At 37.7% G+C, this 27704-nt stretch overlaps 1 protein-coding gene across 1 annotated transcript in view; it reads right to left on the reverse strand.

The window, feature by feature from the left end:
- Nucleotides 1-227: 227 nt before the first annotated feature.
- Nucleotides 228-27704, reverse strand: part of tfpia (tissue factor pathway inhibitor a) — a 48435-nt gene continuing 20958 nt past the window's right edge. Inside the window, exons 2-7 of the mRNA XM_058616268.1 lie at nucleotides 19070-19270; nucleotides 7444-7620; nucleotides 5713-5787; nucleotides 5346-5408; nucleotides 1261-1455; nucleotides 228-1141 (exon numbers count right to left, since the gene is read on the reverse strand). Coding sequence (XP_058472251.1) covers nucleotides 1074-1141; nucleotides 1261-1455; nucleotides 5346-5408; nucleotides 5713-5787; nucleotides 7444-7620; nucleotides 19070-19270 — 779 coding nt within the window. The 3' untranslated portion in view covers nucleotides 228-1073. The remainder of the gene's footprint in view (nucleotides 1142-1260; nucleotides 1456-5345; nucleotides 5409-5712; nucleotides 5788-7443; nucleotides 7621-19069; nucleotides 19271-27704) is intronic.

Below are 27704 nucleotides of genomic sequence, written 5' to 3' on the forward strand. Positions count from 1 at the left end.
TTTTTAGTGCTCCTCCATTTACAAATTAAACGTCATATTCCATTTTACCGGCTACTTGGAAACTGTGCTCGTTGTTGCTGGGTTGTGAATATCAAGAGTTTGTCAGTGCAACAACAAGCGAAAAGATATAGATTTTTAGTTTTGTATGAAGTTTATTTGACCTTATTCTGCACTTGCAATGCACAAAAGACTAATGGGAAAAAAAGAATATGCAACATAAGAAAGACTGAGGGGAATACAATGAAACTTTATTGTATACAATCTGACAAATGTAGTTCTTTTACAGTCGTAAAAACGAGACAAAAAAGCAAATACACTCCCAGACGAGCCTGTGCTGAAAATTAGACCTTAGACAACACTGTCCCCTTCTGTTTGTCCTCCTCCACAACAACACCATAAACATAATGGCAATGATGTATTATATAAAGCTGCACATATTGAGTTCAAAGGCAAACGCGGAAAGTCCATCACGCCCAATTAGTCGTAATTTGGCACAACTAAAGTGGTCGTTACCTTGTTCGCATTGATTAACAGACGCGAGGACACGATGCCTCTTGATAGATGTGTTTGTTTGAGAGCAACTCGCCGCTGTTGTCATTGATTCCACAACAAGAACCAATCCACCACTTTAATCTGCTCATGCTGCCCCTCTCACGCTGATGAACAATCGTGGCGTTTAAACAAAAACCACTGCGGCAGAACAAAAATCATCGTTTAACGTTGGTATTTTTTTTCTTAAAAGTCAGCTGTGCAACTGTAAAAATGAATATAGACATAAGATATTTGTACAAAATAGTAAATGGTAGATATGCAAAACATGCGTGTGGAGAGCTGCTATAACATGAGACAATCAGCAAAACATAATTATGTTTTTTGTCAGTGGGATATTGAAACGGTGTGGCTTATGATTTAGTCACTACAGAGTAATTAAAGTAATTCCACACACACACACGATACAGTTGCACTGTAAAAAAAACCACAACACACACACACACACACACACATAAGTAAAGCTGGAAATAAAATATGGACATAAATACAGTGACTCCACAGTACAGTGCAGGGATCTGTGTTCAGAAGGAGCGGTGGACAATGTTGCCGATGTTTTTCCGCCTTATTCGGATCATCATTTTCCCATGAGCTGCAACAGAGCAGAGCAACAAAGATCAATGACTTTTCCCACTTCTCAACGTAAATCACAATAATTGCGCCATTTACCAGAGACAGAGACAGAGACACAGTCATGTAAAACAAACGCACCCTTCCTCCTCCTGATGCACTTTCTGATGCAGTGCTTCCGGGATGTGAAGTTATTCTCGTTTCCCCCGCATCCACTGTAGTGAAACATCTGGCACCGCTTGGTCACAGGGTTGTACGCGAACCTCTTGTCCGCACCGTGACACGTTCCTCTGTCCACGACACTGAAGCACTCTCCTTTAGGCTTCAACTCTGAAACTGACAAGGTGTTAAACTGGAATTAAGCAAAGTTTGGAGTGAGACAAAACCCACAATATGTATAATTAATTAGTTAATTCAGACTCACTCTGCACTAAGATATTTATCAAACTCATCACTGTACAATCATATTGGATCACATTGGGGTTATTTTTACAGTATACAGTTTTGATTGCAAACTACAACAACTGTTAGACTTCTTATTAGTCCTGCTCATCCAACTGTCTTTTATTTTATTGCAAGTTCTTTCTGAATTTCAAAATACTACTTTCTCACGGCTGAAACAAAACAATTTTTCTGATGTTTGAATATTCTCTGGTTTCTTTGCTCCATATAACAAAGAAATCATTAAACCTGAGTCATTTTGGTTTGTGGGAAAAACAAGACATTTTAGCGTATCATCATTTCCAGGTTTGAAAAACACTGATCGACATTTTATGGACCAAACAATTACTAGATTAGATTAAGGTTAGGTTAATGGTTAAGGTTGGGTTTTAGTTGTGATAGTTAAGGTAAGAGTAAGGGTAAGTTTCCTCACTAAGAAAGCTTGTGTGAGGGGAGTTTTCCCAGCATGATGGCTTTGTCGATGAACATTTACCAAATGCTGCTGCTGCTGCTGCTGCTGTTGCCAGGAAACCAGACTGTAGAGTACACAATAGTGTGCTTGACTCAGAGTTGGTTATACAACGGGGAGTTATCTATGATATAAAGAGTCGAGGCATGTAGAGAAGACAGCAAGCATGTAAATAATGTCCCTGTGGTTTACACTCCAGCTGCTAAGCTGAAACAAACCGAATTTTGACCATTTTTAACTTTTATAATCCTCTGGTTTGGTATATATGAGAGGTCATGAAGGACATAGAGGATGCAGATGATGCTTTAATTTTTCCTGGTTCAAAACGACCTTCATGGGTTCACACACAAATCCAGCTTCAGTCTGTGTCAGGACAGATCAGGTCCAGAATCTCTAAGTGCTCAGTGTGATGTCGACGTATTTTAAAAGAAAAAGTATCTGACTGTGGCTTCCCATGGAGCTTTTCTTCTCATATTCCAAATTGACTTGTTGTTAGCACCTGTAAGTGCTCTTTCACAAAAGGGATGGACATTGATTTTTTTTTTTTTTTTTTAAATTCAAAGACCTCACCTCACCGTTGACTCTATTAAGCTTAGAAGGAATCAAATCGATGGGGTTTAAATTAGTCAATACATAGTGATAATATTACATAACTCATATCACCAATAAGATGGTGAGATACTGTTTTTATGGAGTTTATACAATATTAGTATCCCATAAATTAGTTCCCGTAAACTGCAAAAAAAATACATAACTGCATCCTGAAAAATGAATCAAAGATATTATGAACATGCATAATCCAAAAACAAAAAGATTCTGTATTAGATTATAAATTATAACAGGAACAGTATAAGACTTTACTGCCAAGGTGTTAATCTGCATGGAATATGGGTTAGTGTTTTCTTGCATCAGTCACAAGACAATAGGAGATTAAAGACGGCTAAGGATCAATAAAGATTAAAGTAGATTAAAATAAATAAGAACATCATTGTCATATTCTGGAAACGTGCTGAATGTTTTCAGCATTTCTGACATTAAGCTGATTTATTGGAGTTTTTTAATGTTACAGCCACAGGGTCACTCAAAGTGTCATTCTTCATATAACCACAAGATGTCACTGTATGCTAACAGTCAATAATAACATGCTGAAATGCAGCTGGAATTCAAAAACACTTTCAGCACAACTGATATTTATTAGTTGCAGCAATCATTACCAAATGTTATTTACTCATCATGACTTATTTAATCTCCAGAAGATCTTTGTTTCTTTAAAGGGATAGTACAGGTTATTGTTAGTGTAGCTGTACCTGAGACATTCAAGACTGCCCTCACTGAAAACATGGTTGCCAGTAAGGGAGATGGAAAATAGAAATACATGTCTGTTCAAGTCTAGGATATCATAATAATCTTTTCTCTGCTTCATATTGTACTTAGATGTCCTTTTATGATTCCAAACTAAAGTTTGTGCTGCCTCAGTTTGCTGCACCAAAGTCCATAGGGAAAATCAGTGATCTTACATCACAGCACACAGGAGTTGTTGATCCACTATTGCCACCATCGGTAACTTCAACCATGTTATTATGTGACTTTGGTGACAGATTTTCTCTATAGACTTTGGTGTGGGAGAATGAGCAGTTTGCAAACTTCCAGTTTCCGGCCAGAATACGCTGTCAAACAACAAGCTAAAGCAGCGGATGTGTCCTTAAGATATTGTAGACTTAGCAGACAGACATGTTATTAGGTTATTAGGTTTGTTATGTGGCTAATATCAGTTTTTCCTTGAGTGAAAATGTCTATTTTATGGTGGAGAAGGCCAGTAAAGTGTGGGCACTGCTCAGGCAGCCCTGACTTCAATAAAAACTTATTATGATACTTTATTACATAACAGAAATCCCCAGTCACAGAAACACACTACAAAAATAGGTGAGGAGGAGGCAGAAAGTACTGAGGCTAACACATCCTGAATCCTCCCCTCTGCATTTCTGACATTTAGTTTTTGAACACCAGAGTGCAGGAAACACAGGAAACCTCAGAACACGACAGCCATGATGTACATTACGCTCCCTCAGTGTGAACACACCATCATTACTGAGCGGTAATATGTAACAAATGGCCTGTGAGAAGGAGAGGCTGTCACACTTTGGTTCTGTCTGTTGCCTTTTTCTGCCAGCTGTCTACATTTATGCATCAATGCACCTTTTTTTTCTCCTTCTATTCCATAAAAAAGTTACTGACGGCAAACACTGGGTTTATAAATGAACTGGATAAAGGTTTTTAGCATGTTTCATAAATCATCGTGGGCTCTTTGCTACTCACTCTGAAGACACGATGGTTGATTTAATGATGCTTTAGATTAGTTCATTTTGTCCCAAAGGTTTCATGATCAGCAGTTATGTATAACGTACCTAAAAGAGATACTTGAGTAAAAGTATCTTAACAAAAAAATTACTTTTGTTAGAAGTTGAAGTCACCTTTTACAAGATTAGTACAAGTCTTAAGGTATATGACATTTACTTTACTTAAGTCTCAAAAGTAATTTTCTTCTTTTTAAGTTTTACAAGTAAAAGTAAGAAAGGAGTTAGATTTGAGCGACGGTAGAACGAGTTGTCTTTCAACTTGAAGGTTAAGGGTTCGAAAATGTGCTGCACAGCACCATCTGAAATCTGGGACACAAGCTCTACTCATCTATTATTATTATTATTATTATTATTATTATTATTATTATTATTACTATTATGATCATTAATTCAAAAGTTATGCTTTTGCAAACATACGCCATTTGCGAGGAAAATGAGAAGTCAGAATATGAACGTGTGTTATTAGTCTACTTTCAGTCCCATAGAGACAAGTGTCCGCTCAGTAGACATGGGACAGTATGAACATTTAATAATATATAACATAAACATAAAATATTTCTGATTTTACAAAATTGTTGCAATAATTGTAAAGAAAAATGACTATGCTTTCAATCCTAAAGATAAAGTGTAAAGATGCAGGCTCCCCCTTGTGGCACTTTCATATAAATGACTATAGGATTTTATTTTACTAAGCTAAACACAAGTTCCCCCATTTCCAATTATCCCACTAATGAAAATTCAGCTTGTTGTGATTGCACCATTAAATTGTCTATCCTCGTATACTTAGAGTTCAGTTGTGTGTGTTTGTTTTTGAATGATGTGGATGATTGTTTCCCTGAAGTTAAATCATCCCAGAAGTCTATTCTTACCCACTTATGTCTTTTTGGGGTTGACTTAATGTTTACAGGTGCACTATTTTTTTTTAAAATCAATGTTTTAAAAAAAAAAATGTTTCTTACCTCCAGTCGCTTGATGGGTGTTATTCATTTGTTGCATGAGAGGCTGGATTACAACGAGTTCCCCTGAGAAACATGAGAAAGCATTAGAAATCAGTCGTTTTTTGTCTGTAATGTGAAAGAATAAAACATGATTTGATGATAACAAGAGCTGAATCGTGGCTGTGCCTGATCAAAAGAACTGAAAAACAGGCTGCATTGACAAAACCTGCACAGCAACATCTGAAGTCATCTATTATTATTATTATCATAATGATCATTAATTCAAAAGTGATTATGTTTTTTGCAAACATACCATTTCATTTACAAGGAAAAAGAGAAGTCAGAATATGAACATGTTGTATTTTAATAAGTGTCCTTTCAGTCTTACCAGTGATGGTTGGCTGGACAGAAGCTCCTCTAACAGGCTGTGTGAGGAGATCTGGGGCCTCAGTGGTGACGGACACTGCATGGACAATTAGAAAAAAAAATGTGAGATGGTTTGAATGTGTAAATGACATCACCTATTTAATTTAGACCTCATCTCATTACTCCAAGTCCCTGTCATCAGTCATAATTAAAGCTCAATTTCATTAGTAGCAGTCTGGATACAGATAGAGTCATCTATCTGAAAATCCATCAACACAATCACAACCACAACAATAATAATAATGTCATCAGATTTAGCCTCGGTCGAGGAACTTGCCCCTTATTTTCTTTGACAATTTTAAGTATAAATGGCTCCCGAGTCCTGGTAATTGAGTGTGCTTTGGTCACTTAAACATGATTTAAACACTCAATCAATATGCAGTGTGATTTCATGGCTAGCTACAATTCATCAGAAAGTAAATTTTTGTGGTAGAAGTAGTTTTCATTATGTTGCCACAGTGGAAATGAGTTTGCACTTGTTGAGCTGCAGCAGCTGTGATCTGTCGTCCCTGAGCCGTCGTCTGTCAGCGCCGTCCTCGACCAGGACAGACAGAAATGACACCGCCGCGGGGCAAAGGCAGGGAAACTCATTATTTCTGTTTGCTCAAATTTATAGAACTTACAAGGCAAATATGGGCCAGATTACAAATATAAATGCTGTTGGACGCCTGCGTGTGGCGTATAGTGTGGAGCTGAAGATGTGTTCTTTCATAAGCCTCCTTCACACTAAAAGTGGACGATTTACCCATGAGTGATTAACATGGGTTTCACAAAATCGCCAGAACAAAACGACTGACGTCGTAAGATGAAATTAAAAATAATTTGCTAAAAACATCCATGGATAAACGGATATGCGGCATAAATTGTTGTTTTTCTTCATCCCTAAACTGAGCCTTTTATATTTACAGTGCTTAACAAATGTATTAGAGCACCTGTTTTAACCCATTAACACCTAACCCTCAAAATGTCTGGACTTTTTAAGTGTTAAAATAGCGTTTTAACACTTAAAATGAAGAAAACCAAAAAGTTGAATTAAAAAAACACAGTAAAAATGTATGCCAGGTTGTGCATTTTTGAGTGTTCTCAATTTTTTTCATGTATTTTATTCTTTATTTCTAGTCTATTGTAAACAACGTTGACTAAAATACTCACACTAACACACCTACGCACAAAAATGTCCTCATTGAAACCCATTCAAATCACTATCTTTGATGCATCATGACAAAAACTTGGCAATTTAAGGGTTAAAAACTGGTATGTATGAGGACTGTTGCTGTTTTAAAAAAAAAAATTGTATATTTTTATAGCTTTATTTTTTATGAACACAATTGGGTGCTCTGGGTGTGTTAACTTTTTTGAAGGCGCATCTAAGAGTTAACCATTACAGAAACATAAAAAATGATTTTGATAAATACCAATGCTGTTAATTTAGAGCAGCTGTGGCTTTGGGTGGTTTTACTCACACTGGATTTTGGCTTTTATACACTGTACCTTTAAGTGGGCTATTAGACCAGTAAATACAGTCCATTCCCACCAAATGCCAACATCAGTCACAGTGGCTGAACAAAAGAGCCTTTTAAATTTATGTGCTTTTGAACAAGAACTGAACAGTGCCGCCACCACCATGACAGCTCAGATGTTTCCCAGCCTTTTACAGTAAAAAAAAAAAAGTCAATAGTTCAACACGGCCCACCTGGGTTCTGACATTTGGCCTGGCACTCCGCCATGCTCCTGAAGTTGTTGGCGTTTCCAAAGCAGCCGCCATAAAAGAAAGGCTGGCACTGCTGACTCCTGCTGTCAAAGAGGTAGCGCTTCACCAGCCCTCGACAGGGACCAGGAGCCTCTGCTAGATGACACGGGTTCTTGTCATCTAGAGGAAGAAGGAGGTAAAAAAAAAAAAGAGATGTTAGAAGCCAAGAGAAAAAAGGTTCAATGTGTAACATTTAGGAGTACAAGGATGAAGTCGACCTTCTTGTGCTTCCCTGTTTCTACAGGAGCCTAAATGGACAAACTAGCCAGAGCGTGAGTCTTAAAAAGGAAGCTGAACACTCAAATGATAAAGAAGAACATTCTTTCTGGTCTGGAAAGGCCACCGAGTTGTTGAGGAGTCATCTTACTCTATTTCTAAGTGTTTTGAGTAACCATGGCGACAAAAATCGCAAAGAAACTGCGAAAAAAAAATGATCACAAGCCAGCCCACTTTGGAGCCTCACAGTGTTGTCACACTTTAACGCAGAAACGTGGTTGAACCTTTAAACGGGTCACAAGACTTGACACTTCTTTCACCAAATTTAAAGTTTTGATACATGAATACAGTTTAAACAATCACAGTTTAAGTTTTTTCTCTTTTCCTGCCCACAATTTCCAACCTACACAGATTTTTATTTTACATAAAAACATTGCTATGTTGTTATAATATTTTATATAAATATAATAAATATATTGCTATATACCTCCTATTGACTCCCATGTTAAAACTCTAAAAAAAATGAAGACAAGGGTGATTTTAAAACTGTAATTTCTCTGTCAATTCATACCCCTTTTTCACAAATTTAAATGTGGGAGCTCCTGAAAGCCTCCTGATGCTCACAAACCAAAAATTCTGTATCATCAACTGGGGGTCAGAGAGGGGGATGGGAGAGTCAGTCTCTCTCTATACATTTTAAAGGTTCAATCCATCCAAATGTTACTCCACTGATACTCCATTACCAGCTCACATTGGCACCAAGAAGCAGGCACGATAAAAAAATTGCCACAGAATTTTTCTAGTTTGGTCTAAAAATAAGTATAAACCATCAAATCTTGAAATTCCATTCCATATCATTATAATCGCATATTATGTGATTTAACATTTTTAACTTTGCATTTTTCCTTCTTTGTGCACGTGAAATGAATCACGAACAAGTAAAGAAAGGAACTTAAACTGGGGGTTAAATAGGATTTTAGTTATATGAGATGGATTTATTCTGTAAAGCCTGTGTAAAGTGGTGTGTTGTGTTTAGGAGGAGGGGAAGACAAAGCAATCTAAAGCCCGTGGAGCGTATAGACTGCAGTATATGAACACTGTAACCCAAAGGTTACGCTGACATTTTCACTGCAGTCATGTTCTCAGACATTCACTCCCACTCTTCCTCTGGCAGCTGAGAAGTCAACTAGTTCCCAATGTTTTCCCTTTTCCCCAGTGAACCACATCTCCTCCTCCTCCTCCTCCTCCTCTGCCAGTGTTTGTTCTCGTCTTTTCTGTCATGTCTTTCCCACCTCTTACCTCAGCCGCCTCCCCTTGCACGTCACATCACATATGGGTCATCCCTCTGTATTATCCCTCTTACAGACCCTGTTGTGTTTCCTGTGTGTCTGCCCCTCTGTGAATACACTTCTTATCATTTGTCAACATTTGTTGCTATAGAACATTTTTCGACTTAAAAGCTATTTTTGTGCGTGTGTGTAGCGTTCTCTTTGATCAGAGACGAGTTGCTTTGAACGTTGCCACCTTCTGCGTTGTTGTTTGACGGAGCCCCTCCTTTGAAAATCATCACAAGTGCTAAATAGAGCTGAAACAATTACTCGATTAATCGATTCCTATATTAATCATCAACGATTTAGACTTTTTTAATATAGGAGTCGATTAGTAACCGATTAATTTAGAAATTGTTTCAGCTGTATTTATTTATTTTTTTTTACGTTTTCTGATATTTTATGGACCAAACCATTACCTGTCAATTACAATAATCGACAGGTTAATCGATTATGAAAATAATCGTTAGTTGCTGCTCCAGTGCTAAACAAATTACCATTACTCAAGCAACGGGATCACACTTTACTTAAGTCGGTGATGATGCGTTACTTCCTCATTACTTGGTGACCGGCGCTGGTGTGAACACAGTGTGTGTGTGTGTGTGTCCTTAACAAGTAATTTACAGTGTAGAACAAGTTTTAATTACAATTTCTTTTAATAATTCCATAAGTAGACCGAGTCATTGGCCAGTTAATTAATCATGTCCCTTTTCTCGGCTAAATTTTCTCCACCAGTGTCGTCTGATTTTACTTTAATGAATCAGCGGATTATAGCTCATATTTATAAGTTTATGTGTTAACTTGATAAATGCAGCAAAGTCAAAGTTTCTTTCATCCCCTAAAACCTCTTTTACATATAAAATAATTAGTTTATACATCATTTTAGACTTAAAATAAATAAGTGCACCGCAGTGCAGACACAAAGTTAAGTTAAGCAATTTTGTGTCATTTGTTATATTAAACTTATACTGTATATTTTAAAGATTTCTAAAGATCAGTATTAATTGTACTCTCTAACTAAAGTAAAAACTAAAACTAAAACTGATTTAGAGGTTGTTTTATTTTTTTACTTTAACAACAGTAACAGTGCAATGAATAATAACGTAATCAATTAATCTTGATCAAACTGTATTTATATATTGTATAGGGCGTCCTAAACTTTTAACTTTACTTATATATAAGTGTATATATGTATATATATATATATATATATATATATATATATATATATATATATATATACTGTGTATATATATACTGTATATATATATACTGTGTGTATATATATATATATATATATACTGTGTATATATATATATATATATATACTGTGTATATATACTGTGTATATATATATATATACTGTGTATATATATATATATATATATACTATGTATATATATATATATATATATACTGTGTATATATATATATATATATATACTGTGTATATATATATATATATATATATACTGTGTATATATATATATACTGTGTATATATATATATATATATATATATGTTAGTTGGTTAAAACAACTTAACCAACTAAAGCCAACTAAACAAAAAGTTTGAAGGACTTGTGTGTGTGTAGCTGTGTAGGCTGTATATGTGTATATTATGCTGTTTATGTCTGTGACTTTCTATCATATATAATAATATATATGTTCTATGAGATAAATGATATAAAAATATAAACCTCAACAAAAAATGGCAAAAATTAAAAATAACATTTTCATGCTTTTACTTTGAAGGCTATGCAGGCTTTGCTTTGAAAAAAAAGAAGGAAAAAAAGTAATTCCCTGAGCAAATTGCTGCAGTGATGGAGATCAGCACTCATGAATAATTAAATGTAAATATCCAATTATTTTCTGATATTACTGCCGATGGGTCACTTTTGGACCACATCCAACTTTATTTATAAAGCACTTTAAAAACAACAACAACCGCAGCTGAAACAAAGTGCTGTACATCAGAGATAAAGAAAATAAACAAATAAAATATTTAAAAAAAAACGTGCAACCTTATAAACCTAAGAAGAAACAATAAAACACACAATAAAATATAATCAAATGTCACCTTTTACCCGACACTGTTGTAGACATGCAGCATCATCACTGGTTTTCAGTCATAAGACCAGACAGTGTGACTGTGTCACATACACAGTCACACTGTGACGAGAAGCTGAATCAGATATCCCTGTGACGTGTTTGACTAAATGCTGAGGATGTCTTACACCAAATCCACACCCATCCATTTGTTTAGTTACTTTATCTAAACTTGTGAATAATATTGAACGGAGGTGACTTTGACTTAAACACATGGCGGACGGAGGAGCACGTGTGTCAAAGGCTTGGTCCCGCACACACTCTCTCTCTCTCTCTACCAGATCAATGCGGTGATGAATAATTCAGAAACACAATTCTCTGTTAATGCTGTGAAGGTTTTCAGGGGAATTATTGGTCACTCCTCTTTGGCCGTGGCCTCTGTGGTTTTGTGAAAACAGACGTCAATGTTTTCTTTCATGACTGGAGACGTCGGCGTTCACATCTGTGAGTGAAACAAAAATAAACACTCGTACCTGCTGCTTTCACATCACCATCCTAATCATGTTTATCATGAATCTTAAGCCAGTGGGGAAAAGCATTGGAAAGATGGTGTAAAACGGGAGATAAATTCTTTCATTCTTGAACGCAGCAACAAATTCAAGATTCAAGATACGAGTTGACTCGTTGACTTGTTTTTATCAGTTGTTCCCACTCTAGTCTCAGACTATTAAACCATAAAAGAAGCCAGACCATATCATTAAAAGAGCACTACAGTCGGAAAAAATACAAGGGTGGTAAAATTTAAAGGTAATGGTGCTGAAAATATGCCGTTAGGAAGTTTAATGAAATGACACGACTGTGTTCAGACGTTTTTGTAATAACTGTGACGGGCCCAGTTACACCCAGACTCTTTTTGGAAACAACAGTTGTGTTCTCACTGCTTAGTGTCTCACTGCAACGTTCCCCTCCACATGTTTTTGTTGTTCTGCCTGTAAAATGTGCTGATGCAGACTTGGAACGAGATGGAGAAGAAATTGGAAGATAAACAAATAAATAAAAAAAACAAACAACAGCAAGTGGCCACTGGATGGAGACACACATCCAATCCTGTAGATCCAGGCAGACACTGACATCAGAGACGTCACGCCTATTACATGCTTCAAAACAACTGTTTCTACATTTCTGATTACGATGTTATGATGCTAAGTGCTACATAAATCTGCAGTTTGTTGTGGCGTTAAAGCAGCAGGGTCAAAGGTCGATGTTTATAGGCTGATATCTCCAGTGTGCAGAGAGAATATAAGTGAGGAATTGGCTTTATTTAAGGGCCATTTTATCACTTGAAAGATATTTTAAATGTATTGTCACAAAAATAAATAAAAAAGAACCTGGAATGACCGTATGGGGATTGTTTGGTGTTGTTGCTCGAGAAATCACTTTTGGTAATCGATCTTTTGTGCAGCAGCCCAAACCGCAGAGCCGAGGTCAAGGGAAAAAGAATTCATGCATTACAGAGACAAACTTTGTGTCTTTGACCTCTCAGAGCAGAGTTGTGAAAATGGAAACCGGACCCAAAGTTGTAGGAAACATCACAGTCGGAAGGCAAAAAGATGAAAAAGTGTCCGTCGTAGACAAGCCGGCGTACATCATCTCATATTTGGTTTATGACCTTTTTTAAACAGTCTTGTTAAGCTGTCACTTGCTGTCTTTTTTATTGGTAAAAAACTGCGGGAATGGGGGTTCCGTGTCCAAGAGGTAATAATTCTCCTGCAGAGAACATGGCTTGATAAATGCACTCCACTGAGGAGCAAAGTAGAAAGAGATAGTTTGGGATGTTTTGAAGTTAGCACAGTTCCACTTCCCTAAAACTGTTGCAAGTACAACAGACATGTTTGCACTTTCATTGACTTTAGACTGTGACATTGATTTGTCAAAGTATAAATAGTTCAGATTAGGATTCAACATAAGTACAGTATTTATTGTAGAAAAGGTAGGAAATGGTGAGACAAAAGGATGATGCTATAGTTAGAGAACAAAGCTATAAACTAAAATAGTACATGTGTACACAATATATAATATTAATATGTAGTATAATAAAATGAAATCTTAACAACACTATTATGATTTCTTCACTGAAGCGGTTTCAGACTATAGCCATAAAAAAGCCATAAAAAAGATGCTTTACCTTTTGCTTTTGTTTGTTTGTTTGTTTGTTTTTCAGGATGTGACAAACAGACTGTGACTCACAGACCTCAGGGTTTCTACTGCGATCACACTGATACCACACATCCAGTCTGATGAAGGTAAGGAGCTTATAAACATAAACAACTTTCTTCTGAATCAACTCTGAAGTGCACAGGCACATTTAAAAAAACTGTGCGTGTGTGTCTCTGATTTCAGTCCCCACACACACACGAGCAGCTTCAGTCGTGAAGCGGTTGTAGTTGATTTATACTGTGTTTTCTACCCGAGTCCAGGGAGCAGAGCATTAGTCAGTCCTGCGAGATTATAACAACATCTATAACCTGGTTTGACTGTTTGCAATTTTCCACAGATGGTAAAACTCATTCTTAGTCATGTTTTTTTTATTATTATTTTTTTTTTTTACCTCGGTGTTCAAAGAGCTGAGTCAAAGATGACTGCAAGCTTTTCCACTTGTCAGCTGTGGTTTAGTGTTATACTTAAAAATCAGCTCGTGTTCTGTATTTCAAACGTTTCTGCTCACAGAGTTAGTAGCAACAAAGCAAAATAGACCTTATTCTCTTTTTGAAAAACTACATACTTATAATCTGCTTGGATTAAAGTAGGACATGAAGTCACGTGTGATTGGGAACAACTATAAAAGCAACTGTAGACGGTGTAAAGCTAGAGTGGAATATGTGAAAAGACGTTTTCCTATAACTTACTACCATTAAATATAGTTGTCATGGTACAAATGTAATCAATGTTTTATGTGTTTAATGCACAAAACCTATTTATTTGCCTAAAAGCCGCCTATTTATATGTTATGGCTTTTAATACCAGTTGAGCTTTTATCCTTTTTTTTGTCTTAATTTCGAAAAGGTCTCAAATTTGATCTCTAAACGTTAGTGAAAATGGCCGAAAATTGGCGTGCAAATCAGAACTGGCAGAAAGTTTTATATAATAATGGAACTGCGAAAAACAAATGCAAAATGGCTCAGCAGCGCCCCCTCAGGTCCAGGACCCTGCTGGTGGGGGGGTGGCTGCGAGGGCCCCACACAATTCGGCTTGCAGCTTTAATTGTTATTATTATTACAATATTTTTATGTGCTGTTGCTGTGTTTTTACTCATTTTTATTTGGTAATTTTACTTGCTGTATTACTGTATTTTATTGCTTAATTTTAACTTTAAATTTAGCATTTAAAGCACTTTGGGGCAACAGGGCTTGTTTTTAATAGATTTTACCTTGTCCATGACAGTACTATGTGCTTTATGATCAGACAGACATTTTTCACACATTAGTGAAACCTTTTTAACCATATTAAAGAAGATATCTACATATCTTTACATGTATTATGAAAATAGTGAGTAGTGTTGAGCTTAAGTTATTTGGTTTTATTTTGTAGACAAAGTTTCAAGTCATACTGCCCTCTAAGATTGACACTCATTTGGTGTTAATAACACAATTATAATTAATGCAATTTATAGTTTGTTACATTTGTATTAATAACAGTCAAGCACCAGCTATTGAAGATGGGACGGGGGAACCCCCTCAAATCAAATTCAACCTAAGGCCCCACAAAGGCTTGTGCCGGCCCTGCCCACACACACACACACACACACACACACACACACAAATCCAATGATTGTATTTGTCCACCTAAAACTGTACCCTACATTCAAAATTGTTCCTAAATTACTGTTACATAATGCATTTGTATGTTCAACTGGACCCAAACTGTCCAAAGTCCCCTGTGCTTGTTCCTCATCTCCAGCCCCTGGGCTTTGACCCAGAAATAATAGAAGAAACTGATACACAGAAGAAGAGGAAAACCGTTTTTGGTTTTTTTTAGACAAAAAAGGAGACAGAATGTTATGCTCTGTCGGCTTAAGAATAAATATTCTAAAGTTAATGAACGGTAGAAAGACACGAAATGGAGCCCGACATGGTACAAACTATCCGCCAGCTTAAGTTGTTCCACTCTGTGATGTAATAGGTCAACTGGAAACAGTCTCAATAATAATAATGATAATAATAAGCTGAAAGGGGACATATCGCCACCTACAGTTGCATAGCGGAAGCGGACACACTTCATTTGATAAATGGATTCTTGTTTTCTGGGACAAGGATAGTCGTCCAATTAAACTGCACGGCTCATGCTGCAGCTGAAACACACAGACACACACACACACACACACACTGACAGTACACATCCTGTGCAGTAATTGCCTGCACGATGCGAGTTTATTCGCGAACCCTCGTCATACGCGTCCCACAATAAGAAGGTGAAAGTTAACCGGCGTTGGCCAGCGCGAGCCACAGAGCAACACGCCATGACTGAACGTTGACTGATGTGTTATTGCAGTGCATGCAAGGACATATTTAATGATGTGCAGACAAGCCTGAGAGTTAAAGGCGTGTTGCCTGCCTGTAGTTGACAGACAGCATTACATAATGTACATAGCTGTTAGGGTGTTCCACTCTGCTGTTCTCAGGTTTTTGTTTTGTTATGTGTGTGTGTGTGTGTGTTTTACATATCAGCCGCTCCACTGAGGACCACGACAAAAAACATGCCAGGCATCTATGCCAGATTTTATGTTCTCTCAACTTAGAGAATTGGGTATTTTTCCATTTAACAGAACAATGAATGGGGTTGTTTTGCCCCTCCAGTAGAGTGGAGGTGGATACACTCCATCCAATAAATCGATTCCCCCGTCGTGCTCGTGTTCTGGGAGAAGGGCAGTCGTCCAACTGAGTGGCAGCCGCAGTTCGACTTGTCTGTGCACGGAAAACGCCCCGGCTGTCGATTACGTGAAAGGTCTAATTGTTGTAGCTTTGATTGCTTTTCAAGAGCAGCGGCGGCGGCTTTAACGTTCGTTACTGACACGGAACACGCGATGACACATGACATGACTAAACTTGCTGGAGTAGGTATGGCCCATCGTTTCACAGTGACCTTTATCCGTGTGCTTTGTCATCCTCGGGTTCCTTGGTGTTGCTATAAAACACCACATGCTGTGAGTCATGCTCAGTGTAGTGTTGTAATCAGGCTTGTTTTGGTGCTACGAGAGGTCATAAGAGTTGTATTTTTGTATTCCCCTCTGTTTAAGCTTAAGCTTCCATAGAAAGATATGATAACAACATAAATATTGGCAGAGATACAAGGGACAAAAGGGTAGCTCTATTATACTACTCTACTGTACTACTATGTTTTATTACTCATTATTACTCATAACCGCTTTCATTGTGCTTGTTAGTATATTAGCATGTATGAAAACATCTTCATATGACTGCCTCTCTTTAACTATTGGTACAGTAAAAATAATAATAATCATCCACCTTCCCTGGAAATGTCAGACTGGGTTTTTCCTGCGTGTTTAAACCACAAACCAAAACTGGGAGCACTGCCACCACCCACCCATTATCCAATTGAGAAATGTATTTCAGCAACACTTTCCATTTCACTCTAACTGAACAGAAAGAAAAACAAATCCAGATTTCCACCTAAACGCTGAGCCTTTAGCTCATTATTTAAACAGCACAAACATAATTACAGACACAGTAATTATGTTTGTGCTATGGAAAGGCCATAATATGGCCTTTCCATTTGATTTGATATAAAATCCTCCCTCCTTTTTAATGTTTTTTTTTTTGGTTTGCCATTGATAATCTAATCTGACAGCAGGATAAAACTTGATATTCTTTGTTGTTGGGATGTGTTTCATCCTGTTTGTTGAGGGTGACGACATACTGATTCCTCTGAAAGTTGAAGCGTCAGTTTAACACTTCAGAATAGTATTTTTACAGAGCTGCTGGATCTTTCTGACACGATGTCAAATACTTTCAGTCTTAAATTGGATTTCACTCTCCCACCCCGCAGAGATATGACACAGATTCTGGACTGTGCAGGATCATGTACCTCTGTAATGTTCTGTCTTGGCTACATGATGAGGGAACATAACATTGACTATTGCTGCTATGCAGATGACTCACTGCTGCTTATCTCGCTATCTATCCTTCAATGAATTATATCCCTATAAAACAATCTCCACAATCAACCAGATGAGACTGGATGATTATAAATGTCCAACAGTGGAGAAAAAACTGTTGTTATGTTGTTGATGCTAAAGCTTGTGGGCAGCTGGTCTGTGGACACTGTGAGTCACAGTCGTTAAAAATGAGTGAGCAAACTAACACCAGCGATCGGTGCCCTTTGTGTGAGGTATTGGTACCACTTAACGATTTTATTTTATTTTTACTTAGCCTTCACTTAACCAGGTCAGTCCTGTAGAGATACAGTTAGAGAATTATTTAAAAAAAACACAGAAAAACACTTGTATACAGACAGCCTAGACTCCAGAGGTTTCACCAGATCCTTAAAACAAGTCAGGTGTACTAGATTTTGAAGATAAAATTCAGATTGAAGATTGTTCCAACCAACAGGTGCTGAAAACACTAAAAAGAATAGCTTTATAGATGAACATACACCAGTGACTGAGTGTAGTGTAGAGAACGCAGTGATGAGTGAGACAATCTGTAATAAAACGGTTGATCCCACCAGTTTCTATTTTACATAAAAAGAAAAACGAGATTTGTTTGTGTAAAAAAAATCCTAATAAGAGCTTTAGCTTTTTCACAACACACTGAAGTGGTCATTAATTAAATATCTTAGATATTTAAAAGTAGGTACCAACTCGCTTTGTTGACCTTTTCTCACAAGTTTTGTGTTCTCTACGTTTAAAATAGTTGCAGATGACAAAGCTGTCGTAAGTGTGTTGAAGAAGACTGCCCTCAAAAGGGATATATAAATGGTTTTTACAAGGTTGTCAATTAAGTTGTGAATATCTTATAAATAATTAAGAGTCCCATTTCAAAGCATTCCTTTTAAACATTTGAAGCACTTAAAAAACAGTTGACCAACGTACTGTACAATTACTCAACAATTAATTGTATTTTAATTTTACAATAAAAACAAAAAACATGAGAAAGTATTCTTTTTGACTATTATAAATGGTAAAATTGTGCCAAATTGTGAGACTGTATCAGTGTAGAGACTTGTCTATAATTATGTAATAATTACACATTAAGTGGTAACAAACAAACATAAATGGGTTTGAATTAAGTTATTTTAAATAAGCATTTATTGTAAAGTGGTACTAAATCATTTACAGGCTCTGACATGATTCATCTGAGTAAAACTGTAGTCACAATGTAATATTTATGACTCTTGATCACCGCAGACATCGGTTTATATTCTCAGGTTACATACTACAGCTTTAAATGAATAGTTCCTACTTTATCACGCTCAGTTAAAAAACACTATTTTCACTCGGGGAATCCTGACATGACAGTTTAGGAGATCCTATTATTTAGTTTAAACAATTTCTTTATAAGTTGTGAAGAATGACTTCCTCTTTATCATCAGTTTAGCAATCCATGTACAGTCCATAAATAATATGATACTGACTGCTTCTCTTTAAAGTGCTTTTTCTTTTTTCTTTTTTTTTTTAATAACGAAAACGCCTTAAGGAAAACAGCTGAGAATTAATGTGCTGGCAATGTTCCACTTTAGTCGCATGCCAAAATGACTTTGTAATAGGATTTAAGGCCCAAGGTGGCAATAAAGTCTAATGAAGAACACTCCTTATAAACAAAACCGATTTTCGTTTTTTCAAACAACATAAGATATAATACGCCCTCATTATTTGTATAGTGAATATAAATATAAAAAAATAGTTTTATCCCTTTCTGTCAACAACATTGATGTCTCAAATCTGCTGAAAGTCAGACTCACCTGAAACGACACACATCTCCTCACACGCTTCCAAAGTCTCAAAGTTGTTAGCGTTTCCCCCGCAGCCTCCGTACTCGAACAGCTCGCAGTGTCCCGAGTCGACGTTGAAGAAGAACCTGTCCTTTATGGCCTTGCAAGGCCCCGGGTCGTCCTTTAAGGCGCACAACTCGTTGAAGATGAAGAGCTCGGGTTGCGCTCCATCTGCAGAGACACGAGCGAGAGAGAGACAACATTCAGTACCCCACTTCCTGTGCATCTTCTTTGTATGCGCGTGTCTCTGGAAGAAATGAGGTCACTGCATCAAACTCTAACCGGCTTCAGATAAGGTGAACTTGTGTAATTTCCATAAAAATGGATTGACAGCTCTTTGAATTGGGATGCGGTGGGAGGCTGTGTGGAGGATTTTGATAAATACACAAAATGGAGCGGTGTGACTCAAACGCTTAATGCAGTAATTCAAATGTGATACTGACAAATTTTAAAAAACAAATATTTCATAAAATAAAATAAAACTCCTGCAGGCACAGAACGGAGTGTGACAGGTGTTTCTGTTGTACTTTCTATTTCAAAGAGAATAAGACAGCAGGGATCGTCTAAATCAACCCCCCCCCCCCCACCCCGTACAGATCCAGGCATGTGGCAGTTGGCAGGAGAGAAGTGAGTGAAAGCAGTGGAAATCTCACAGCGAGCAGCTTTACACCGCACGGCAGCGGATCAAGCAGCTTATTGTGGTTTGTGTTTTAAATTGTGCGTCTGTTTTGTCGGGAGCGTGTCCGATCACTGAGCGCATGTTGAAAACACACGACGACACGAGTGCAAGGTCAGATTTTTTTGGAAGGTCAGTTAGGCGACTGTTAGTTTCATTATCATTCATAAGTCTGGGTTTGTCAGATCATGGAAGAAGGTGACATAAAACCCCTTTGAGAGCGACTAACTTGTGCCAATGTTTATTCACTATGTCGGTATGCTGCTGGGAAATGGCTGCCTCTGTCCTCGACCCTGCTGTGTTCAGGTCAGGTTTATCTCCGTCTTGTCAGGCTGCTGCTTCAAAAGACAGATAGAAGAAACAGAGAGGAGTCATTTCTGTCCAAGCGAATGAACAGATGGACAAACTATTATTAGATTTTCCATTTGTGCTTAACAACAAACCAACCCTGTCTCACAAAAATTCTACTCTTTTAGGGGTGGGAATCACAAGGTACCTCATGATACGATGCATGGTCCATGATGCCAATAATATCACGGTACAACAATTCTGTCATAATCAATGTATTACAAGATGACGATACATCACGATATCTCCGTTATCCCGCTGTTAACTCCCTCCATCATTTATTTGAGCAGTGCCATCAAGTAGTGACAGCCAGCTAATGAAACTACTTTAGTGCGCAGTAATTTGTCAATTAAAATATTGATATTTGCCCTGGCGTATTGTTTATCGTGTTGCACGAGGAAGGACGACAATATGTCACCAAATTGATGTTTTGACCATTCATTATTCCATCTATTATTCTTCTGCTGCCGTGACAGCAGAATTCATTTGGGCACCAGCTGATATCTTAAGATTGGCATCAGCCAAAGAAACAGCCGACTTTTACTTTTGATGTAGTTTAATGTCTTTTCCATCTTTTCCTAACCCTAACCGGGTGTCAGTAAACTGATACACGTGTTATTTTACTTTACTTACGACATGTTCAAAAGACACATACATTGAAACTGTGTCGACGCCCAGTTTTTAAGTGTCTGTTACGTAACTGCTGTGTAACGTGTAACTGCACGTGGAACACAGGGAAAATACGTTGCACGTGCAGTTTTAATGGAAATTGTTTATCTGTTGAAGAGGCGCCCTGCAGGAAGAAGTTTGCTTTTCGAAGAAAGAAAGAGACATAACACTCTATTTCCCATAGTGTCTAATAGGAGCCATTCTGCCCTTTCCTCTCAGCACAGCAGTCAACAAACTCTCTTTGTGCCAGACGCCATAATTAGACTGGCTCACTGCTACATCTCTCTACTCATCCACAACTTATTACCAGGGACTGGGGGACAAAAATCAAATACTTTCAATCTCCTACCTTACACCTGATCTGCGCTGTGGTTGTTTTTTTTAACATGGGAGGAGGTGTGAGGGTAATTTTTTTCTTCCTGCCCTCTCATTTCTTGACTCGCATTTTAAGACTTGTTTCAATGACTTTTTAATTTTACTTTAAAGTGTGCAAAAAAGTGATACAATAAATAAATAAAATCTTCTGACTTTGTCACCCCACAGGAAAATGTGTTATTTACTAATAACCACCTTGCCAAAAACTCTATATCTACAATTTCTGCATTTGCATTTGCCCTTTAACACACAAGCCTCAGAATTGGGGCCAGAAAATGTCCTGTAACTAAGTGCTGTTGGCCATTTTTCCAGAATAACTTCCAATATCTGGCAGTTATTTACAATTTACTGCATGTTATGGTTTTAACAATTTAAAATAAAGAAAAACAAAAAAAAAATATTCAGAAAGAACACTGTAGTTGTACATGAACACCAGGTTTTACGTGGTATATTTTAAATTTGAACAGTATAAAAATTGTCCAAAATGGAAACTATGTACAGGCGTTTTTTTCTCCACTTTTTAAACACGCTAATTCGCCGGCTTCTTGCAACAGCGCGAGTGAAATTACCGTAATAACCACATGTTGATTGTAAATGCATAGTGTGGTTGTGTGAACATGTCGTCAGCGATACGCTTGATGTAAAAGGGTTAAAGCCTTTTCAGGATGTGTTTCTACGCATTAGTAAAACACTTTAAATTGCCTTGTGTAGAAAAGCAGTAACCATATATCTGTTGGCTACGTATTCAGCCAAAAGTAGTAGTTTGCTGAAGGTACAATGTTAATACCAAAGAAATCTGACAAACCTCCCCATGAGCAGACTTATTCCCATAGTTTCCCTCACCACATGCTCATTGTTGATCCTTGCTAAACAAACTTTGCAGAGAAATAGTGAGGAGTTGAGATTGTTTGCTCTTCTCTCTCCGGTCACGAGATGCCTCAAGCTTCCATGGCTGTGGCAGAGAATCACTCTTTTTTTTGGAGGAAAAGAAAGCACGCAGACGTGACGTGCACTCGTCTTTGTGCAACACAATCTCTCTCCGTTATAACAGTGTTCAATAAGTCTTAACTGGGCTGCTCAAGAAGATGGAGGAAAACAGGTGCTTCATATTGATTTCTGCTCCTCTTGTCTGACTCGGAGCAAAGCACAATAAGACGTGTCTCCAGACGGTGTCACGGAGGCAGTCAGAAAGAAAACTAATGGCAGATCATGTAAGGAGGAGGCCAAAGAAAGCTTTTCATTCTGCAAAAAAAACAAGAAACTGGTACTGAAGGAATATGAACATGTGAACATGTGCATAACAATACAAACTGCAACTTCAGTAGAAATAAAAGTGTAACTATAGCTTTGTGGATGACATCTTCTGAACTGAGAGTTTCTATTAACACACCTTCACTGAAGGACATAAATTTGGCTTTTATAATACACACAAATCTATTTGTTATTATACTTAACTTTATTGTATTCTTAATACCATTATTTTACATTGCATTTGGTTATCAAATCATGAATCAGTCAAACATAAATCCGAGTAACTTCCTTATTAAATTGAATCTAGATGATGACGATACAAAGCACAAACCTGTTTAAATGAGTCACTCTCAAAATGGATAAAAAGGTGTGTCATTTCACAAACTAAGAATGAAAAAAGATACTGGAGAATTGTGACAAATTTCACGATGACCCTGAAAGTTTCTTTCCATCTCTTAAAATGGCTCCACAAACTCACCGACATGATTTTAACTCGAATTTTTCCAATTCATGATTAACTTATTGTGAGTCTCAACATACATTTATATGACTGCAGTGGGAAAGCCTTAATGGTAATATTTTACAGAACAGATCTTTGTTTGGGTCAGACTTGCATTAAACACAGGCCTTTAAAACCCCCTATTCCTCCATGTGTATCTGTTGTTAATGCAGGAAGAATCAAGTCAGGGATTCCTCTGACAAATATATCTCATGCTTGTGCTTAATTATTAAATAAAATAGTAAAAAAATTACTAAATTCTAATACAATTGTAAACAAAATGCTTTAAACTCTTTAAGATTCTCTAAAATGTACTAAAAACACTCAACACAAGAGACAAATAATGTGTTTTTGCAACCTAGAGGGACACATGTTGTTTCCTGAACATTTTAAGCAGCCAAAATATATAACTATAAATGGTTTTCCACATTCACAATGATCTTGATGATGAAAATTCAACACAAACAACGTGGCACGTTTATTTTTTGCACACCCTTTGCGATGAACTGAGCAATCCACAAATCCATCCAAAGCTCCAGATATTGTCGTCGGGAATCCTTCATGTTGCTCAACAGACTATACAATAAACAAGAAAAAATAAATGCAGTCCCAGACATACAAAGCATTCCAATCATTGGAAGTCGACCAGCAAGTCAGCCAGCCTCATGAAATATGATGCCTTGCATCTGATTTTCGATGCATCAATTTTCTGCTGGCAGATAGCGCTCAGCCTGGCCAAGATTTACACACATGCACGCACGCGTATTTGGATAAAGATCTGAGTTGCTCAACATGTGCACGACACCAATTGCCTTTGTAAATCCTCATATGGGCAGGTTGATTTGTTTTGGTCCCAGCTTGTTGTCGTGTACCAGAAGATTATCCTCTGTCCTCATATTCTAGATCCTCTAAACCAAAGGTGACTTAAAGAACCCAATGTGCAGCAGCCCTGTAGCAGCAAACAACAACAAAAACCAGCCTGTAATTGATGAGTTGGATGGTGGCGAAACACCAACGAGCACACACACCAGCTTCAAGATAACAGTGAAGCAGCGGTGTGCCAGGAAAGAGAAAGTTAGACAAACAGAAATTGAGAAAAACAGCAGAGGGATTTTGTCATCTTTGCTGCAGCTTCACGTTCACGGCATTTGGAAATGTAGCAGTAAATGAGCAGCTTGAAACTACGGACATTATGAAACATTACGGTCAGAAATAACCCACAACAAGAGCGTTATTCTTGATTATATATTATTATCTGTCACACCTTTGAACAGGTTGTGACTCGGCCTCGGTCTCTTTTGTCCACTGGTGTCAGGGCACGGCTCTGATGAGGACACTGTTGTAAACGTCTTTTCACACTCTAAAGTTCTTTCTAGACTGGCACTTTCATTGCACCCTAATGGTTTCTTCACCAAAGCATGTGGAGCATATTGTTCTGACCGAGCGTTGCAATCAATGAATTTATTTTCGCTCCATAAACCATCGAGGAAAGTGGGTCAGAAAAGAAACAAAGCCTTCAAAATCAGCGAGGGGATGAGTCGATAATTAATCGATGACTAAGTTAGTCGTCAACTATTTTGATAATCGATTTGAGTGTTATTTTTAATAACAGATTTTTCAGCTTCTTAACTGTGAATCATTTCTGGTTTCTTTGCTGAAAATGACTCCTTTCGGTTTGTGGACAAAACTATCGACAGATTAATCAATTATGAAAATGATTGTTAGTTTCAGCCCAAATTAAACGTATTGAGTTCTGTACCCAACCATAATGATATCACAGGAGATTGTCAAATCCAATGAAATAAGTAAATATTATCACAGATTACTTTGTTCCTTTGCCCTCATATCTCTTTTCAGATGCCTTGGTGTCGTGATGCTTGCTCGTGCAGACTATTTAGCTCGATAGTGTCCTCCTTTCTCATGGCAAAACAACATAACATCACTATCTTCATTTTCTGATGGATTCAAAGTGGATCCAAGGCCATATTGCACTCAAAGCGCCCTCTGCTGGATAATACTGTAATTACTTCAGATTGTAAGATGTGTTTCTAGGCTGTATATTTTGAACTCAAATTCAAGTTCAAAAGAGTATCCGAATTTCAGGTAAGAAGTGATCGCGCCAATAGACACTTAGGAAAACAAGGAGCTCAATATTTGTAAAGATAAAGTGTGTATTGAGGAAACTGGTGTCCCACAGTGACCCACGCAGGTAATTTCAGATGCAGCTCATTAAAGGAATAGACACGGGCCTTTGGGCAGCTATTTCCTATGGCGCTCCATGTGGGAAGATCAAAGTGGGCTTCAAGCACCTCCTAAAAGTTCCCCCCCCCCCATCTGATCAAAGGAGTCTTACTGAAACATAAACATGTTATTAGGAATCTGTTGCCATTTCGACAAACAATAAAAGCTCTGAGCGCTCCCATGTGGTTGGGAAATGACCTAGGGGGCTGATCTGAAGCCTGAGGGGAGTAATGAACCAACTCATATTCTAACAGCAGCAGCAGCAGCAGCAGGTCTGGTCCTGTGCACCTCGGTACACAGAGCATGACACAAACGCTTGCCTGGATGGTTGGTTTGATCGTTGGTAGGTGGAAAAATACAACAGACAATATATTGCACAGAAAGGTTAGGCCTGTGCAAGCCCCTGCAAATAAATATGTGCTTTTTCTTTCATTTTCGCTGAATGGCTTCACTGCATTGAAACCTTCCTTATCTAAAAGGCGTGTGAGACCCATGCATTTGTAATCAGAGTCTGTGTGTTGGTATGGCAGGTGGCGAGAGGGGAGGGATGCAATGAGAGAGTTAATTGTCGTTCCACAGCTTGATAGGGTCTGTAGAGTCATTAATCTATGCGGTGCCAGGTTTAACATTCATCCCGGCTTGCCTTTCCCCTCCACACGTTTCTGTTGTGTCCGTCTTCTAAATAAAATCCAGGACAAATTAAACAAGGGGGAAAAAAATCCAGACTTTCTTGTGGATTTAGCTGTTCCCTATCTCTAGCAGCAGCAAATTTGAACAGCTGCTTTTGTCAAGCCAGCCGTCTTTTCCCCAATGTCAGCTCAGTGGTGGAAATCTCCACACCCTCCCATCTGCAGTGGCATTATCTTTTCCTGAAAATGTCTAATTTGAGCCTGTACCTGTTTCCCCACTTGGTCTCAATAACAAAACAACAGTGGGGATCTAGAAATCCCTCTTGCTCCAGTGATTCTGCTGAAATCCCCTCTCTGACATTTGCAAAGTCCAAGGTCTGCCGAACCAAACAATCCCACTCAATGAAATTAGAGTCTAGTCTTGGCCGATTCTCAGACAATCAATTGGACAAAGTACATTTCCTAACCTCGCGCTCTCTCTCTCTCTGTTTGTGTCATCTCCAACATCTCCAGCTTGCATCTGCAGGAGCAAAATTATTGTCAAGGCGATTTTAATTTAACAGCTGCTTCTCAGTCCAGAAGGCACACATGGCAAACAATGATGGGGACATATGATGCCATGATGTGAGTTTGCCATAAGAAGCACAGGCCTGCAGGGAAGAGAAAGAGAGGGGAAAAAAAAGAAAGAAGCATGGCACCATCTGCCAAACTGTGAATTATTCATCCCTCATCTCTCGCAATAACAACCAAATGATGATTCACAGAAATGAAGGTGATTCAAACCTACGACCGCAGGGAAAAGCGCGAAAGGCTTTTACTTCAAAGAGAACGGGCGTATTGTGATGTTTATATAGATATAGAAGATAATGTCAAGAACAGGCTTCTGGACCACTTACTTTGGAGTCATAAAGTTGTAATATCGCATGAAATACAACTACGTAATAATTCTAATCTCAAAGTGAGTGCTGTTCCATAGAGCGATCTGTTAAATTGTATTACAATTATGTGGAAAGTAATAGTCAATCATCCTATAGTGTATATTTCTTCTAAATAGTGACACGTAAAAGTGCTTCAAGGGCTAAAATATAATAGATATACAAACTAAATAGAGAGTCCGAATTTAGACGCTAAAATGATTAAATAACAGATGAAAATGTAAGCGTTACAATGTTAGAAGTAAAATAAATACAATTTAATTATAAGCAGACATGGATAAAATGGTGTTTCAAACAGTAAAACAAACTGTTAAAGCTCCATTAAAAACCAGGTTAAAAATCTAGGTATTTCATGTGCCTGAAGCCCTCCAAGTGACGTCTGCTTTTGTCTGAATAATTTGATCTCAAACTAATTACACTGTTTGTTTCCGCCGCTCCAATATTTAGCTCAATACTAATGGCTATAATTTACACAAACAAAACTTTCTTGTGAGTTAAATAGATAAGATTTGATCATTCATGCCAAACATCCAGTGTAATTTCCAAACCCCTGATGTCCTGCTTGTAATTGCAGCATTAAAAAGGAAACGGAAGCTTATCAGCTACAATTTGACTGACGTACTGCAAAATTGAAAATCAGTCAAGCCACTGCAGGTGTTTCTTTCCACGTATAGTGGTATTGTGCCATCAGAAACCACCAGATTGTTCATGCCCCACTGACTGTTCTCTGTCCAAAAGAACAGGAACCCTCCTCTTGGCAGCGGAATGTGCTGACTTGAACACGTACGCAGTCTTACCACACCACTGGATTTGCAAGGTCATGCAAAAGTCCTCTCATTTTACGCCTTAACAGGCAGCATTAGTAAGTGAAAGAGTCAGTCACACTGAAACTTATCGTCCTGTTGTCATAGCGGTGTTTAACAGCAGTTGTTAATAGGGGACCAGAATATGTGAGGGCAGTTTTGATAGTGACTGCATGTGA

Source organism: Solea solea, chromosome 2 (assembly GCF_958295425.1).
Source record: "Solea solea chromosome 2, fSolSol10.1, whole genome shotgun sequence".
Taxonomy (NCBI): domain Eukaryota; kingdom Metazoa; phylum Chordata; class Actinopteri; order Pleuronectiformes; family Soleidae; genus Solea; species Solea solea.